Source organism: Dromiciops gliroides, chromosome 6 (genome assembly GCF_019393635.1).
Source record: "Dromiciops gliroides isolate mDroGli1 chromosome 6, mDroGli1.pri, whole genome shotgun sequence".
NCBI classification, from domain to species: Eukaryota; Metazoa; Chordata; class Mammalia; order Microbiotheria; family Microbiotheriidae; genus Dromiciops; species Dromiciops gliroides.
The window spans coordinates 38,085,524-38,104,617 of NC_057866.1; the positions used below are offsets into that span (position 1 = coordinate 38,085,524).

At 38.0% G+C, this 19,094-nt stretch overlaps 1 protein-coding gene across 1 annotated transcript in view; it reads left to right on the forward strand.

Moving 5' to 3' along the window:
• CCDC73 (coiled-coil domain containing 73) overlaps positions 1 to 19,094 on the forward strand; it is a 117,226-nt gene that overhangs the window by 20,938 nt on the left and 77,194 nt on the right. Inside the window, 3 exon segments of the mRNA XM_043972204.1 lie at positions 12,025 to 12,096; positions 16,107 to 16,178; positions 18,142 to 18,177. Coding sequence (XP_043828139.1) covers positions 12,025 to 12,096; positions 16,107 to 16,178; positions 18,142 to 18,177 — 180 coding nt within the window.

The following is a 19,094-nucleotide window of genomic DNA, read 5'->3' on the forward strand; positions in this document are numbered from 1 at the left end:
GTTGGTGGGTTCTGATCAAAACAACTGTATGATGTCATATAAAAGATCAGTTACCTATAGGAAAAAGTACTTAATTGTGAAGTGCAAATGTTATTAACTATCTTACAGAGTCTTCATTAAAATATATGTGAAATTTTTGTAAGGGTTGGGGTCTGCCCACTCCAACTGAAAACAGACTTCTTGGACATCTCTGACTTCTTTTTTTTAAATTTATTTTATTTGGGCGCGGGGGAGGCGGGCAATAGGGGCTAAGTGACTTGCCTGGGGTCACACAACTAGTAAGTGTCAAGTGTCAGAGGCAAGATTTGAACTCAGGTACTCCTGAATCCAGGGCCGGTGCTTTATCCACTGTGCTACCTAGCTGCCCCTTCTCTGACTTCTTAGAATGCATCAGTCAATCAATTAATCACTTCATCCCAATTAATATAACACAATCCTCTATATGTTTATCAGGCTGGAATACCTCTGGTTACAGAGTCATCAATCAAATATATAAAATAAGTATGAACAGTTCCTAGATACCTCTGTTGAATAAATAAAGGTATATACTAGTTGTGAAAAAATCCTTAATTTGGAAAAAATCAATGGGATAAAATGTGATGATGCTACATAGGAAGTATAATTAAATTTATTAAAGAGAATTGGTGATGCTCTTTTGGAGCTTGGATAAAACACAAAGCCATTTTGGAATCTGGTATTCAAATAGCAGGCCAACCCAGTGGTGTATATAATACTTCTTCTTCTTTTTTTTTTTTTTTTTTTTGGTGAGGCAATTGGGGTTTAGTGACTTGCCCAGCTAGTGTCAGGTGTCAAGTGTCTGAGGTCGGATTTGAACTCAGGTCCTCCTGACTCCAGGGCCGGTGCTTTATCCAGTGCATCACCTAGCTGCCCCGGTGTATAATACTTCTAGCCAAACCAGAGGGAATTGCTTGGTAGAGGAGGAAAGAGTCTCTTTCCTACTTCCCAAATGCTTTAAACTTTGAAAGGTCAGAAAATTTGTACTTCTCATTGGTGATGGTAACAGTGTCCCTGGAGGTTGAGGGCAGCATCTGCATTGAGATCCAAGGACAAACTAGATACCATAAGGAAAAATAGCTTCAGCATTCTACAGAGGTACCAGTCTTCAGAGCTCGACCGAGAGTTATATTATAGGAGAATTTCATGAAGATCCCAGGAAGGGAGAAAAGGACTTTCAGTACCAGGAGCCATCAAAACCCCTTTGGCCTCTTTCAGAATTTTAGTCCACTTTCTCTTAGGCTCTGTATGTCCCAGACTTTTGGGAAGATGTCTGTGCTTTGGCTTTTCCTACATAATTTTAGTAAATATTTCTTTGTAAAAGATAATTGATATTAGTTGGTTACATGATATTGGGAAAATATCAACTGGTTAACCAATATTGGGGAACACACTGGTGAGGGATTGTGAGTGATGGCATTAGAAAAACCATTCACAGCCCTTCAGTGTTACCCCCAGATCCCTCAAGGGGAAAAGTAGTAACCACCTTTTGGTGACTTAGCTCACCAGTGTGAGTGTGAGTTGGGAGGTAGTCTTGAAAGGGGTGTTACGCTATAATTTTCTAATTCTCATAGGTAGTCCCTCCACTGATTGGACTATAATACTCCCACCACATCATCATCATCATCATCATCATCATCTTCTTCTTCTTCTTCTCCTTCTTCTTCTTTGCAAGGGTTAATGAGGGTTAAGTGACTTGCCCAGGGTCACACAGCTAGTGTCAGGTATCTGAGCCGGATTTGAACTCAGGTCCTCCTGACTCCAGGGCCAGTGCATTATCCACTGCACCACCTAGCTGCGCCCCTCCCCACATCTTCTTATCCTATATTATCTTCTATAGAGAATCTAATGTGCAGGAGGTCTTTAAACATTCCTCAATTAGCAGTGTCATAGTCAATGTGCTCAGTATTCTTAGCTTTATGTTGTCTTTTGCACCACTTGTAATGCAAGTCATCCTTGGCAATATGCTGCAGACTCCTTACTAACACGATTTGTCTTTTCATTGGCCTTTGAGTCACCTACAATTTTCATTCTTTTGAGATACTGTTATTGCTTGATTTGCAGCTATAGATCAGCATTGGAATTAAAGAATAGCCGTGGTGTTTAAAGGATGAGTTTTGGGGCAACTGTAAAGCACTGGCCTTGGAATCAGAAGGACCTGAGTTCAAATCTGGCCTCAAACACTTGACACTTACTAGCTGTGTGACCCTGGGCAAGTTACTTAACCCTCATTACCCTGCAAAAAAAAATTTTTTTTAAAAGGTGAACTTTGGTGGAGCAGAGAGTATCCTTTAAACTCAAGCATTGCTAATCAATTTACAATGACTTGGACAATTTAGTTATAAAACTTTGACTTCTAAAAAAATGTTCATAATATTAAGATACATGCAATCTATACTTATAATGTACAGATTGTAAATAATGTATTTTAGTTGCATTTATAACTAAATTGTTTAATTACATTTGTAACCAAAATTATGAAATCATAAAACAATACAGATCATTCTTTTGTTACTCATGAGGGGATGAAGAGGAATATTTGGATTTATTGTTTATATATTAGTATACAAATCAAATTTGTTGTAGCAATAAAGTACTACTTATCATAGTAATAAAAATTCATCTTATTTTATTTTCTTTCCTTGTTATATGCTACAGAACATTTTCCATATCCGAAAAATAATTAGGAAATAATTATGAATATAAGTACTGTGCTTTCAAGGTAAAGGCAAGGGGAGTGGGTTTCTAAAATATAAAATGTTAAAGCTAAAAGGGATCTTTGAAGTCATCCAATCATCTCATTTTACAGATGAGGAAACAACTCCCAATCACACATAGGGTTATTAGCAGATCTAGAACCTAGGTTTCCTGACTCCAAGTTCTGTATTATTTCCACAATTCTATACTGTATTCCATCAAGTGAGAACATGCTGATAGTCTGGAACTGAATAATTCTAAAGGATCTAACCCTCAGACTTTGCCATGTCAGAATTCTTAGGGACCTTTCAGGACAATCCAGAGATAAACATAAAAGTTATTTTCACACAATAAGTGAAAGTGCTATCAATTCTATAAAACTGCTCTATTTATTTTATTCTTAAAAGGTAGAAATTCCTTATATGAAAAAATTCTCTCCCTTTCCTGATAAACTTCATTATAATTTTTAATGCCAAGATGTATTTGGCTGAGTTTAATTATGTGTGAAAAAATCAGTTTAGGCAGATTGATGTGAGGGGAAAATAATTCAGAATTTTAAAAAATATTTAGAGATTTGTTGGATGCCAGCTGGCTGGCAAGGTTTAGTGTCTAGTAATGGCAAGTGGTATTTTAGGCATGACCTTCATACCTATCTCAAGGGTGGGAATGAATGGATGATGAAGAAAGGTGGGGGTAGTATCTATAGGCCACCTAGTCTTAGCCCCTCTTCCCCTACTGTGGGATGAAATATCTATATTTATATCAGAAGATGAGATGGGCCAGTTGCCTGACTAGAGTAGGAGATAGCAGGTAAGTACTGCATTGGTACTCATGGAATGTGCTGAAACCCAGAGGAGGGTGTCCAGTGAATTGGGTAGATCCTTTGTGGATGAGTCATAGGAATGCATGGGAAAGAATCTCTTATGATGAAAATGGCAATCAGCAAGCATTTAATAAGCATCTACTATATGCCCAAGCAAGACTGTGCTAAGGGCCAAAGTGAAATAGCCCCTGTCCTCACTAAGCTTACTTTCTAAGGAATAGGAAGTGGAGAAGAGAGAACAGAGAGACAACGGGTATGTTAAAAGTGTAAACAGAATATATGCAAAATGAATGCAGGGTAATTTGGGGTGGGGGCCCCTGGTAGATGGGCATGGTGGTGTAAGAAAAGACTCCTGTAGAAGGTAGAGCTCAAGCTGAATCTTGAAGGAAATTAGGGATTCCAAGAGGCAGAAGTGAAGAGTGAGTACATTCCAGGCATGGGGCATAGCCAGGGTGAAGGTTTCTGAGATAGGAGATGGAGGATTGTGTGTAGGAAATAGCAAGATGGTCACTATGGCTATACTATTGATGGGAAGAATGCATAAGAAAACTGGCAAGGTGGGAAGGGGCAATTTGTACCCTTGGAAGGAATATCACATTGATATGACTGGTTCCACTGAAGTTGTAAATGAGAGTCAACTGAGAATAGGCATGGAACACAGGATGACCATTTCCTACTGTAGATCTATGATACTGTGTTTGGTATTTGGAGGAGGAAAGGGTGCCAACAGGAGCTAAGAAAGTACCAAAATGTCAGCTATGCTAACCATTCATTTAGCCTTTTGCCACCGTTCTAGTGTAAATATTGGAAGGGCTGTTCTCTAACTCTGACTATCAGAATCACACTTACCCTTTGTTGTTGTTGTTTGTCCTTCATTCTCAAAGAGGACCATGACATCAGGAGCTGATATCATGACTTACAGTGAATTGAATGTGAGGGAGGGGTGTGCAAAGTCATCAGTCTTATTCTTTCCTCCAGAGCCTTGTTGGTCCAATGGCAAGATTTACATCAGGACAACTGGAAATGGCTCCAGACATTTGAGGCAATCAGGGTTAAGTGACTAGTCCAGGGTCACATAGCTAATAAGTGTCAAATGTCTGAAGTTGGATTTGAACTCAGGTCCTTCTGAATCCAGGGCCAGTGCTCTATTCACTGCTTAAGTTGTAGCTCCCAAGTCTTCTCTAAATACCCTAGTCCACAGTCATTTCTCCCTTATCTAGTGCCTCCTCCTATAGCACTTATTGTCTGTATTATTTATTTGGCACTTATAAAATGTTAATTTGAGGCAGTGTGTGACATATCTTATCTATGAGTGAGATTTTTCCCCATCCCTTAGTTATAAGAGATTTACCATAGTTATAAGTAATTGGATTAAGATAATAATCAATATATTAACTAAAAATTGTGATTTATTATATTTAGATATTATTATATTTAGATTGCATAAGGTCAAAAGGTTAAGTCTTTTCTCATATTTCCTAATTTTCCAATGTCAAGCATTAGGTAATATCACAAGATCTAGTAGTCAGCAATGCTATATTTTAATAATCACAAGTGACATACTTTTCTATAAAGAGTTCACGCTACTGACCAGTGGCCTGACAATGACCCACCCTATTGTCATAATGCTGACATTTATGGTCATTTAGGTAGTTCCTCATATTTCCTAAGAATATGTTTTAATTTTAGAAGCACAACTAATGATACAATACTGTACAAGTGTAACTTTGGAAGGGTATATAAACCCATGGATTTTCTAATTCTGGGTCTTTCAGGCCCAATGCCTGGATGACTGGATTTATTGGGAGGCTAAAACCCTATTGGCTTTGTTGGGGGACTAACTCTCTCTCAATAAACCTATTTGCTTCAGCCTGGAAACTTTGTTATTTTCGTTCTTCCGTCGGACTTAAAACATTTTCCCAACATATCTTCCCAATTGGTCATAAGTCTATTGAGGGAAGGCATCATGTCTTACAGGACCATAGATTTAGAGCTAGAAGGGACCTTGGAAGCCACAGTATCTATCACAGCACATTAAATATGGTAGGCACTCAATAAACGTTTTTGACAGATTTATTTGTTGACTGATGGATAAAGGTGGGAAGCAGGGGAGGTGTCAGCCTCTAGGAGTCAGCATACTTTGGGCAGGAAGCCACTCTTTCTAAAGGCTATAGACAGATAGGTCCTTGTCTATGAGCTGCTTGTGGGCCTCTGCTCTTTCCTTTCACTGGTGTTATTAATAAGGTCAGAGGAACAAAGTTGCCAAGAACAATACTGTGTATTCCTGGGGTCCTCCCTTTTTGTAGATAACTGAGGCTCAGGGAAAACTATAGTAGAGGGAGTCTCCTTCTCCCAAGGCTGAAGTTGTTATTTAATTAATCTTTTTTTGTCTGTAGCAGACTTTTTGTTCCATAATAGATATAATGTAGCTGAGAAGCCCTATTTTAAAGTTGTTTAAAACAAATGAACATTAAGACTTTGTATACATGCACAAATTGGCTATTGACTTCCCTAATTAGTTAATGGTTAATCACTTTAGTGAAATAGACACTTAGTAACCAGGTATAATATAAACTAATTGTTTTAGTTAAAACATTTGAACTGAAACATAACCAACCCTAGTCTCTTTCTCCAAGTTCCAGTCCCATGTCACCAAATGCCTATTGAATATTTCAAATGGGTAGTCCTGGAACTATCTAAAACGGAACTCATTGTCTTCACCCCTAAATCCTTTCCTCACCCAAATTTCCCTACTTGTGTCAAAATGATTTTGTCATCTTTCCAGTGTCTCCAGTTCTTAATATCGGTATTATCTGGAGCACTCTTCACTCTTCCTCACCCCATATGTCCAATCGGTTGCCAAATCTTGCTGTTTCTAGCTTCACAACATCTCTTACCTGAACATCATCTGACCCCTTCTATCCACTCACACAGGTGAGTGGTCAAGTCCTCAACATCTCTCAACTCAATTATTGCAACAGCTTCCTCATTGGCCTCTCTACCTCAATTCTTGCTGTACTACAAACCATCCTACACACTGCTACCAAAGCCATTTTCCTGAAGTGCAGATCTGCCCATGAGGCTCCCCTTCTCAACCAACTCTAGTGTCTTCCTAGTGCCTCTAGAATAAAATATAAATGCCTGTATTTAGTTTTTTTCCTACAAAACCTGGGCCCAACCTCCCTTTTCAGCCATATTTGACATTACTCTCTCTCCCACATGCCACAGCTGGCCAAGCTGGCCGTCTCTCTTTGCCCCACTCAAAACAACCCATCTCCTTTCTTAATGGCTTCACATTGGCCATCTCAGATGCCTGGAGGTCACTCTCTTTTTACCTCTGCCTCATAGAGTGTCTCTCTTTCATTAAGATTCATGAAGTCTTTCACCCACCCCCACCCCTCCATGGCTGGTATTCTCCTTCCCAAACTGTCCTGTACTTAATGATATGTATGTATGAATACATATATACAAATGTATATACATATGTATTTATACAAGTATTTAACTTTATATTTATGTTGTATATCTTTATATGTGTGTATGTTACATATTTCTGTAAATGCTGTATATCTATATCTATGCTGCATATCTGCAGATATGTATGTGCTACATATTGGACTCTACAATCTAGTGGCATTGCCAGTCTTGCTGTTTTTTACACAAAACACTCCATTTCCCAACTCTGAGTGTTTCTGCTGGCTGTCCTCTATGCCCGGGACACTCTTCAACCTCATTTCCTCCTCCCAGCTTCCATGGCTTCCTTCAAGTCTCAGCGAACGTCTTTCCTGCTGTAAGAAGTCTTTCCCTGTCCTTAATCTTAGTGCCTTCCCTCAGTGACTACCTGCAATTTATCCTATATGTGCCTTGGTTGTACATGGTTGTATGTTGTCTCCCCCATTAGACTATGAGCTCCTTTAGGGTAGAGACTGTTTTTAAAAAATCTTTGTATTTCCAGTATTTAGCACAGTAATATGGTACCTAGTCAGCACTTAATAAATACTAGATGACTGACAGACTACATGCATTTTATATGCACTTCTTGTCTTCTCCATTAGAATAGAAACTGATATGAATAGGGATTGCTTCATTCTTTATACTTGTATCCTCAGTGCCTAACACAGTGCCTGGAACATATTAGTGCTCATTAAATACTTGCTGATTGATTAATTGATTGGCTGGCACAAAGTATGCATTTAATAAATGTTTGATGAATGTCTAACTTGCCCAGGGTTGCATAGATACCAAGTAGTAGAATTTTGGACTTAAACCAAGGTATGGTATTTGGATTCTAAATCCTGTTCCTCTATAGTATTCTGTCCATCTTTAAACTTCATTTTACTCTACCTTTCCATAATGATTGTCTGATTTCTTATGTCTTTAGAAAGTCAGATTTTTAGAAAATAATGTTTGTTTATAATAATACCTAACATTTATGTAGCACTTTAAAGTTTGCAAAGTGCTTTTTATTTATTTATTCATTCATTTATTTATTTATTTATTTATTTTGGCGGGGCAATGGGGGTTAAGTGACTTGCCCAGGGTCACACAGCTAGTAAGTGTCAAGTGTCTGAGGCCGGAATTGAACTCAGGTACTCCTGACTCCAGGGTTGGTGCTCTATCCACTGTGCCACCTAGCTGCCCCCCAAAGTGCTTTTTATATGTGATCTCATTTGATCCTCACAATAATCCTATGCCTTAGGTGCTATTTATTATTTCCATTTTTTAGATGAGAAAACTGAGGCTGAAAGAGGTCAAGTGACTTGCCCAGAGTCATACAACTAGAAAGTATCTAAATCAGGATTTGAACTCAAGCCTTCCAGATTCTAAACTGTCCACTTTATTCACTGTGCCACCTAGCAGCCTAATATATACATCGTAACATTCTTTAAAATTGCATAGGGGCAGCTAGGTGGCGCAGTGGATAGAGCACCGGCCCTGGAGTCAGGAATACCTGAGTTCAAATCCGGCCTCAGACACTTAATACTTACTAGCTGTGTGACCCTGGGCAAGTCACTTGACCCCAATTGCCTCACTAAAAAAAAAAAAATTGCATAGACTGGGGGCAGCTAGGTGGAGCAGTGGATAGAGCACCGACCCTGGAGTCAGGAGTACCTGAGTTCAAATCTGGCCTCAGACGATTAATACTTACTAGCTGTGTGACCCTGGGCAAGTCACTTAACCCCAATTGCCTCACTAAAAAAAAAAATTGCATAGACTGTTAAGGTACTAAGGCATAGCAAAGGAAGATACTTCAGTGCTTCAATGAATCTATGAACATTTCTGTCCATTGTATGATTACAAGGGTCTGGACTATTGCAGGATATTGTCTGCAAAACCATGTCTGTTCCCATCTCATATTGTCATCAATGATTCCTAAGTATGTGTGGAAGGTTTGTAGGTATGAAAAAGTAAGTGTGTTGGTTAGTATTTATTGATGTCTTTTTAACTGCAGTTTCTCCATAGTAATAACATCTGTGTTTTTTTTTCAGTAACTTGGTAGTCTATTTTATTTCATGTATCTTGAGAATTGATCCCTCAGTGCTCTCAAAATTGCATTTCATTTTCAATGTATAATCAGTCTAGTTTAGCTACTTGTATTTTCTTCACACATCACTAAAGGTAATATGATGTTACAACCCAAATGCTGCAGTTCCACTGTTGTTGACCAAAGAAATAGTTATCAAAATCTTGACAGATGTTTTCCTTTTTTTCCCTGTTTGTTGATTTCCAGGTTCATCTTTAAATGCTCCTGAGATGATTTGGTTTAATTGAGTCTGTGCCAAAGTCTCTGCAAACTTGTTTTTCCTCGAGCATTTCTTGTTGTCTTTTAAGACAATACTGCTCATCATCTTATACTTTTCTCCTCCATGGACTGTACCACAGAGTTTCTATTCTAAATTATTGTTTCTCTTACTTGTAATTCGTGTCAGTTTAGCAAAGATATAAAGCATTTGCTGAATGAAGAAATTCCTAGGATTGCAAATTGGTTCAACTATTTTCAAAAACAGTTTGAAATGAGGAGAATAAAATTCCTAAACTGTTCATTCCCCTGGACATGAACTCCAAGGAGGATGAAAGATAGAAAGGTCCAATATGTGCCATAATATTTGTATTAACACTTGCTTCCATTGCTTTACTAATATAAAAAGTGTTAATACAAATATTATGGCACATATTGGTCCTTTCTATCTTTCATCCTCCTTGGGGTTCATGACTCAGAAACTATGTTTATGATTAATAGGCTATTATTGCATAAATAACAATGACAAAAAAGGTAATGTGGCATATTGTATTGTGAGATGGTTTTGGAGTTTAGATGACCTAGATTCATGTTCTGCTTTTGGAACAAACAAAATTACATTCATTAAAAGTAATTTAATTGGGGCAGCTAGGTGGCGCAGTGGATAGAGCACCGGCCCTGGAGTCAGGAGGACCTGAGTTCAAATCCAGCCTCAGACACTTGATACTTACTAGCTGTGTGACCCTGGGCAAGTCACTTAACCTTCATTTCCCTGCAAAAACAAAACAAAAAAACCCACAAAAACAAAAACAAAAGTAATTTAATCATGATTATGCCCCTATCCCTGTCCATTCTGGAGAGTTAGACAACAGCATTTTTTTAGTTTACCCCACATTATATAGTAATTTTCTATTGTTTGTTCTATATATGGAACTGAGAGTATTACTCCTTTTATGGTTTGGCTTTCTTATCCTCCCTCATTTATTTTCAGGGGTAAAGAGATTTTGTTCTAAAATTTGAATTATTTTAAAATTGACTTGCTCCTGTATTGTCAACAGGCAAAAGAAACCTATTAAAATCTGAATGAATTAGAAAACAGGGATTTTTCTCACCTTTGATAGTTACTTAACTTCTCTGAAACTCGTTTTCCTCTTCTAAAAATTGGGAATATTTACTCTACCTACTTCATAGGTTGTTAGGAAAATTCTTTGTAAACCAGAACATGTCATATAAATATGAGCTATTATCATTATACTCATTTAATGTTCATTTGTTTTTTTTTTTTTTTAGTGAGGCAATTGGGGTTAAGTGACTTGCCCAGGGTCACACAGCTAGTAAGTGTTAAGTGTCTGAGGCTGGATTTGAACTCAGGTACTCCTTACTCCAGGGCCGGTGCTCTATCCACTGCGCCATCTAGCTGCCCCATTCATTTGTTTTAAAAACAAATTTTATTTATATATTTTGTTTTTAACATTGTGTATATATCCTCCTGTACCCTTCTTTTCCGAAATTATCCCTTATAAATTTTTTTAAAGAAAAGAGAAGAAGGAATAAGAGAAAAAATTCAATAAAACTGATCAATGCATAAAAAAATCTGAAATTATATACAGCGTTCCACACCCATGGACTCTGCATGTCTGCAAAGGAGTGGAGGGAGGTGTCTTCTCCTCTTTTTTTTTTTTTTTTGGTCAAACTTGTTCTTTGTAATTTTGCAAAATTCATTTTCACCTAGTTTGTGGTTGTTATTTTTTTCTATGGTCAGCGTTGGCTCTACTACTTTATTTTGCATACGTTCATATAAGTTTTTCCATGCTTCTCATCAAATTTGTCATTTCTTATAGCACAGTAACATTCCATTATATTTATATAAAATCAGCTTAGGGATGCCCAGAGCTGATCACTGATTCAACCCTGGGCCCAAAGAGGCCAGGAATATGCATAGACTCAGCTGACTGAGCTCTCAGAACTCTGAGCTAGAACTGCAGAGCAGGGATGCCTAGAGCTGATCGTAGACTTGGGCCTGCACCCAAGCTAACAGCTGGTCTCCCAGAGAGACCAGGAGTCAGGACTCAGTGCCAGAACTCTGAACTTACAGCATACTATGCTTTGGTCATGTACTGGGATAAGACCAGGTGTTCAGATCCCTTACTATATGATCATCCAGAGCAGGTTGGGGAGCCCTTTGCCCAGGAGACCAGTACAGCAGGAACTTTCCAGAGGGGCAGGGATCACAAACTCTGCCTCAAAAGAGGCATCAGCCAGGCCAGCAATGCTGGGCTACCCAAGCAGATTGCTAAAAGAATAACTAAACAAAAATAAAGAAAAAGAGCTTTTGTGAGGCCAAAGATGCCCAAGATACAAACCCAAAATACCAAAAGCAAAGACAAAGAAGAACAAAGGTTGCCCAAAGATCAATGAGAATTCTTAGAAGAAATAATGCAAGAGTTAAAAAAAAATAGTTTAAAATGGCATTATAAATTAAATGAGAGTGGTAGAGGAAAGAATTGGAAAAGAAATAGGAGCTGTAGAGGAGTGACTTCAAAGGAGAATTAACAGTTTGGCACAAGAAGTACAAAACCAAAACCCCTCTAACACTGACTATTCAAATCTTTTCTTAGCTTTGCCAATTTGCTGGTAGCATTCGAAATCTCAGAATTGTTTTGATTTGCATCTCTCTTATTATTAGTGATCATTCACATGCTTTTTGGATTTCAATTAGTAGGTAACTTTTTTCATTTTTTAAAACTAGGAAGCAGAAATTCAGTATGAAGAGCAGATTAGGAAGATAATTGTAGAAAAACAAGAACTTCAGTGGCAAAAGGTGGGTATTTTTCTATCAAATTTGAATTCTTAGACCTAAATTTCAGATGAAACCCAATGTTTATTAAGAATTTGGAGTTTTAAATTTGAAAATGTATTAAGAATTGTATCATGAACATAAAAATCTTATAGCTGTCTTCCCTAAATTCTCAGATTTTAACTGACAAAAACCTAAAAGTAAATTTTTACCCCAAACTTACAAACATAGTTATATTTAGTTTAAGTGTGAAAATTAGCCTAAGCTCTCAGTTTTAGGGTCTGGAAATGATTAGGTTTTACTTTAAAGAAATAAGGCTACGACATCGGAAACAGTCGTGGTTCTGGGTTCTATTCCTGTTGCTGACATTTATTCCTTGTGTGACTTTAGGTGAGTCACTTGACCTTTCTGAGCCTCAGTTTCCTCAACTGTAAAATGAGAGGATTAGATTCATAGTTCCCTTCTAGTTCTAAATTTATGCTGATATGTTTCTATGAACTGCACTACACCATGTTTTCCTTGAGGCCATTTGTGGTAGAGTGGGAGTAGATGTTGTTCAAGCCCTGACTCTACCACTAACTAGCTTGTTAACCATAAGTAAATTATTTTAACTCCTGAACATTACTCATCTTATTTATAAAATAAACAATACATGTCCTCCTTTACCTCACAAGGTTGCTTCAAGGATCAAATAAAATAATATGAAATCAATATTTTGTATATTATAAAACACTATACATTTAAACTGTTGATGATGTTGTAGAGATTAAATTATAAGCATTCATTCCATAAGTCTCTCTAGACACAAGGACCATGTGTCTGCTTCATCATTAGAGGGTACTCTGTCTCATTTTTGACAGCCAAGATATGTGTTTTTTTAATCTAGAAAAATTATTTTTATATTTTCTAATTAAATATTCATGTTCTCTCACATCAATATATTTTCTCTTTTGATGCTCTAGGGAAACTTCTACTTTGTGGGTACCCAGACTCCCTCCTTTTCCAACTAAGTACATGGTCTAACCGTATCATTTTGATACTGATAACTCCTCCTTTATAAAATGGATTATTCTTACTCATTATAAGTCCTAAAGCTAGATTTCATTTTGTACCTCTCATCAGCATTCTGGTTTACATATTTTTTTGGGGGGGTGAGGCAATTGGGGTTAAGTGACTTGCCCAGGGTCACACAGCTAGTAAGTGTTAAGTGTCTGAGGGTGGATTTGAACTCAGGTCCTCCTGACTCCAGGGCCAGTGCTCTATCCACTGCACCACCTAGCTGCCCCTCTGGTTTACATTTAATGCTCTCCACACAGAAATCAGAGCCCTTTCTTCCTCCCTCTTCCTCATCTCTTTTCACTCAGACATCTTCCTCCACTACATCCTCCTTTACCCTTGTTATTCATGAAGAGGTGGACCTTCTTCTTGCCAAGGCAAACACAGTTACCTGTATCTTTCATCCCATCCCTTCCCATCTCCAGCAGATTGCCCCCTCTGTCATCTCTACTCTTTTGATAATCTTTAATCTCTCCCTATCTACTTAGTCCTTTCCTGTTGCCTAAAAACATGCCTAAAAACCTTTATGTGATTGATCCTACCATTCCTTCTAGCCACTGTTATGCAGCTCTTTTCTTCTTCCCCCTAAACTCCATGAAAAACTCATCTATGCTGGGGTCTCCACTTAGGCTCCATTTTAAATCCTCTGCAGTCTGCCTTAACTTTTCATCATTCAACCAAATTACTCTCTCCAAAATCACTAATGATCTTTGAACTGCTAAGACTAGTGGTTGAGATTTTCATTACGCTGATTTCTCTTGTTTCTCCTGCTCCCTGTCTGACTAGACCTCCTCACTCTCCTTTCCTGGCTCTTCCTCCAGACTTCTTCCTCAGACTCATTCCACTGGGCCACTTGCCGAGTCTTGTCTCTGTCCTCACAACATCTCTTGTCTATGCCCTCTTCTCTCCTTGCTCACACAGTCACCACCCAAATCAGGCTCTCCTCACCCCATGCCTTAAATCTCTCTTTTCCTAATACGCAAGTGTGACTATATCAACCCCAACTCTGTACATTCTAGTGGCTCCCTCTTACCTCCAAGGTCAAATATCCAATCTTCTGTTTGTCTTTTAAATCCCTTCACAACATGCCCCCTGTCTACCTTTAGAGTCTTCCATGTACTCTGTGATTCAACTCCACTGGCTTACTTGCTGTTCCTCATCCATGACCCTCCCTCACCCACTTCCACACCTTTGTACTGGCTATTCTCCGTGGCTAATTTATTCTCCCTGCTTACCTCTGTTTCCCAGCTTCCCTGCCTTCTAAACTCAGCTCCATTCCCACCTTCTGCAGGAGGCCTTCCCTCCTTCCCCACCTCCCCTTCCCCAGTTGCTAGTGCTTTCCCTCCGAGATTACTTTCTGTTTACTTTGTATATCTTGTCCATATAATTGTTATTTGCATGTTTTTCCCTTCATTAGAGTATAAGCTACTTGAAGGTAGATAAGTTTTTTTCCTTTCTTTGTATCTTTGGTACTTAGCACAGTGCCTGACGCGTAGTAAACAACCGATAAATGCTTGTTGACTGATTGACTGGACGTGTAGGGACATGAGCGCCATGCAATAGGTCAAACACAACACAGTGCAGGGAAAAGAACATTGGATTTGGAGTAAGAGGACTTTTGTTCAAATGTTTGCTCTGTTATGCACTACCTGGCAACTATCCACCTCCTTCCCCCACCCTCCAAAAACTATAAGAAAAACGAAACTCTTGTAACAAATGTTTATAATCAAGCAAAACAAATTCCTACATTGGGCACATCCAAAAATGTCTCATTGCACATTTAGTCCATTATGTCTGTTCTGTTTGTACTGTAAGAAGGGAAAAAAGGGATGGTTTCAGATAAACTTGGGAAGAATTGTATGAACATTATGATGCAGAGTGAAGTAAAGAAAACCAGGAAAACAATTTATACTGTAATAATGACATTGTAAAAACAAGTAACTTTGAAAGACTTAAGAACTCTGATCAACTCAGTGACTAACCATGATTCCAAAGAACTAATAATAAAGCATGCCAACCCCTCCCTCATTATCTATATTTTTGGTGAGGCAATTGGGGTTAAGTGACTTGTCCAGGGTCACACAGCTAGTAAGTGTCAAGTGTCTGAGACTGTGTTTGAATTCAGGTCCTCCTGAATCCAGGGTCAGTGCTTTACCCACTGTGCCACCTAGCTGGCCCCCCCACCACATTTTAGATAGTGGAAACTGAGGCCCAGAGAGGCCCACAGTGACTTCCTTAATTCTATGTAGTTAGTAAGTAGCAGAGTCAGATTTTAAACCAAAACTTTCTGACTCCAAAACTCTTTTTAAGTACACCATAGTAAAATAATTGCTTACTCTAAAAGAAGCACCTATATCTTTGGTACATTCAGCTGAAATAACTTTTGAAAGAACCTGAAATTTTGCTTAAAAAAATTAAGAAACCAAAGGTCAGATAGTACATTTATTAAATTTATTTATTTAGGTATAAGTGATATTCAACTTATATTTATTAGCTAGTGCAACAAATGCATCCAAACATTACAACATCAACTTGTAAGTTCATTTTGTGAACCTTGTCTCAAAGCTACTTTATGGGAATCTCCAAAATGTAGTATACTTAAATAATTAAATTATTCCCTTAAGTGACCATTAATTAATAGCTCTTTTCCCGAAGGAAGCTTTGGAGGGAGCTATGTCCAAATTTTCTAAGCCAGAATGATGACACATGTTGTAAAATGGAAGAAAGTGATACTAAAAATAATTTGTGTTGATTTCAGAAGAATCAATAGATCCAAAACCTGATATGGTCACCAAGCATTTTAAAGAGCTTACTGTGTGCTAGACACTGCTAATTATAAAATAAAGTTAATTTTTGCAAGAGAAGGAAATGATAGTTGAAATGTTTAACTTTTCTTTAAATTTCAAACATGATGAAACTTAATAAAATAATAGCTAATTCTTTTGAGATTTTAAAAAAATGTCTCAATTTAAAAACAGGAGAATCTTCAACATCAAAAAGAAACATTAACAAAGCAGCATAAAGAAGCTATGGCACTTTTTAAAAAACAGGTAATTCCATAAAGATAGAAAAAAAAATCCCTTTACTTTTAAAACTTAATCTTGACCCGTTTAAGAAGTACTTATTCACTAGATAGCCTGCATCTTCCCTAAAGACAGAGGAAAAGGAAATGGGTATAAATCTCAGTGGTGAAGTTTTAGGTAGCTGTAATAGGTTGAAATTGACAATAAGAGTTCCAGAACAGAATGAATTTAACAGAGGTATCATGAAATCATCCTTTAAAATACCTAGGACAAGTACTCTTCTGTCTTGAATGATTTAAATAATTTGTTTGAAAATGTCTCCTTTTCACCCTAGGGGTTCTGGCAATTAATTCTTCCCACATTTCCCCTGTACAAAGGCATAAAATGGAAAACTACCAGAATTTCCAGAGTGTTGAGAAGTTGGGGTGGGGGGTTAATGAGGTGATGGTGATGTTAAGGTTCAGTGGAGGTGATTATTTCAAAGTGGGCTCTCAATTGAGCAGCTACTAATAAGAAAGAATTGTCAATTGTTAAGAAAACAATTTTACTGAATTGAATGACTATAGCCTTTAGTTATTTGGAATTCCAGAGTTCTCACTTCTGTGACTTCTTGAAACTACCTTCTATACCTTAACTGTTTCTATAGTGCTTCTACACAGGCTTAGGTGGCACAGCGGATAGTGCTGGGCTAGAGACAGGAAGACTTATCTTTCTGAGTTCAAGTGTGGCCTCAGATACTTACCAGCTGTGTGACCCTGGGCAAGTCACTTAACCCTGTTTGCCTCAGTTTCCTCATCTGTAAAATGGAGAAGGAAATGGCAAACCACTCTGGCATCTTTGCCAAGAAAACCTTAAATGGGTTCATGAAAAGTTGGACATGACTGAAAAATGACTAAACACATAGGATTAAGATAGTGTACCCTGGAGAAAAGAGGGTGCCTCTTGCAGGTTTTTTCCCAAACTTATGCATTCTCTTTCTCTTCCCTTTATCCCTCTCTCCACCTATAACAAAGACACTCCATATATATGTTTCTATATATCCATGTCCTTTTCCCATATATACATACATCTGTATAATATGTGTGTAAAATGGATATGGAGACATATACAATATATATACACACACCTGTAATGCTGTATATACATTTATATATATATATGTATATATATATATATATATAAAATATCTAATTGGGAAGAATTTTGGGAGTTAGGTAGGGATACTTGGAAGGATCTCTTATTTAAAAACATCTCCCCCCCAATAGTTTACCAACTAGAGATTTATTTAGATTTTTACCAAGTTTCTCTTTTAAATTGCCATTGCTTTTATGCCCTCAGGGTTAAGCATATTAATTATACCCTTTGTGTGAATTCCTTTATCCCCATATCTTCCCTATTCCCAACTGAGGCCAATCTAACCAAGAGAATCTGAGGTTCTTTTGGAGGTTGTGCTATTTTGGGAGGATGACCAGCTTGGAGGAAAGCTGGTTGGAATGCAATAGAGACTTTGGGTTGCCAGAAAGCAACATAAAGAATCTGGGGACTGGAGAGCAGAAAAGAGTCCTGCTAGGAAAATCACAGAACCAAAGGATTTCAGATCTGCAGGGCCCAGGTGGGCTAAGGAGCCAGATCACACAGCTGGTTAGTGTCAGGGTTGAAACTTGAATCTGGACCTTTGTCTCTCAGACCACTGGTAGGAAAAGGGTACTTAAGAAAAACCCCACCTTTATTTTCCAAGCCTTTCCCTTTTTATCTCCATTTCATCTCTCTGGGAATACATTTTCTCATTTATAAAATAAGACCGTTAGACCAGAGTTAACTAAAGGGCCTTTCCATTAGAAAATTCTATGATTTTATGGATATAATATGCATGGTAATAGAAGTGTACACTTATTTTCTTGATTAGAACATAATATCAAAAAAAAGAACATAATATCCAATTGATATGTTGCTATTTTGTATTTTTAACTTTTTTTCACTGTTTACCAAGTTGCAAACAAGGATGTGTGCCATGGAAGAAGAAAAGGTATTTATATTCATTCTTATTAATAATTTATAATGTAATTGAGAGTTAGCTATCAAACAATAGCAGAGAAATCTAAAAATGTTCTAAATTTACTATTGGTTGTACTCTGTAATTACTTCCTCCATAAGATTTATCTTTCGGGAGCAGCTAGATAGCGCAGTGGTAAAGCACTGGCCCTGGATTCAGGAGGACCTGAGTTCAAATCCGGCCTCAGACACTTGACACTTACTAGCTGTGTGACCCTGGGCAAGTCACTTAACCCTCATTGCCCTGCAAAAAAAAAAAAAAAAAAGATTTATCTTTCTAAATACGGGAGACTTACATAAACTAATTTTAATGTTAACCTTCTTAAGAATACATACCAAATAGAAGGGGGAGGACATGGCCTAGTTGGATGGAGGCTGCTCATCTAGGAGTAATTCTTTTCCATGGCTAAAATATGCAAAACGAGTAATTCACAAGCTATCAAACAGTTGTTGATTATAGTAGAGAACATCCACTCGAGATTTAGAATTTAGAGAGCTCGTGACTTTCAGCATGAAAACCCTCTCTTATCTTGGTGACTCTCAGGAATTTGTTTCATATGCCTTACTAGAAATGCGTTTGTATGGGTCCTCTCCACAAAGTCCTAGTCCTCTGCCATATGGTTGTGTTGAGGTCACTCTGGGTTCTCAAAGGCATTGCCGGGTGATGGCACCATCGCCCTAGGAAGTGTAAAAAAATTATTATATTGATTTGGGGACCCTACCTTTGGGCTGAGATTAGAAAGCCTTAGGCCCTCAGGGTCTCTTCTGTGTGGGAGGGGCTGGTGCCCCATCACCTCTGCTTCAGCTGAGCCAAAAAGCCCCGTGGACTGTACAAGACGCCAGGTCAGACAGCTGGGGGGGAAAAGCCCCCAGCTCCCTCCGCCCTGAGCG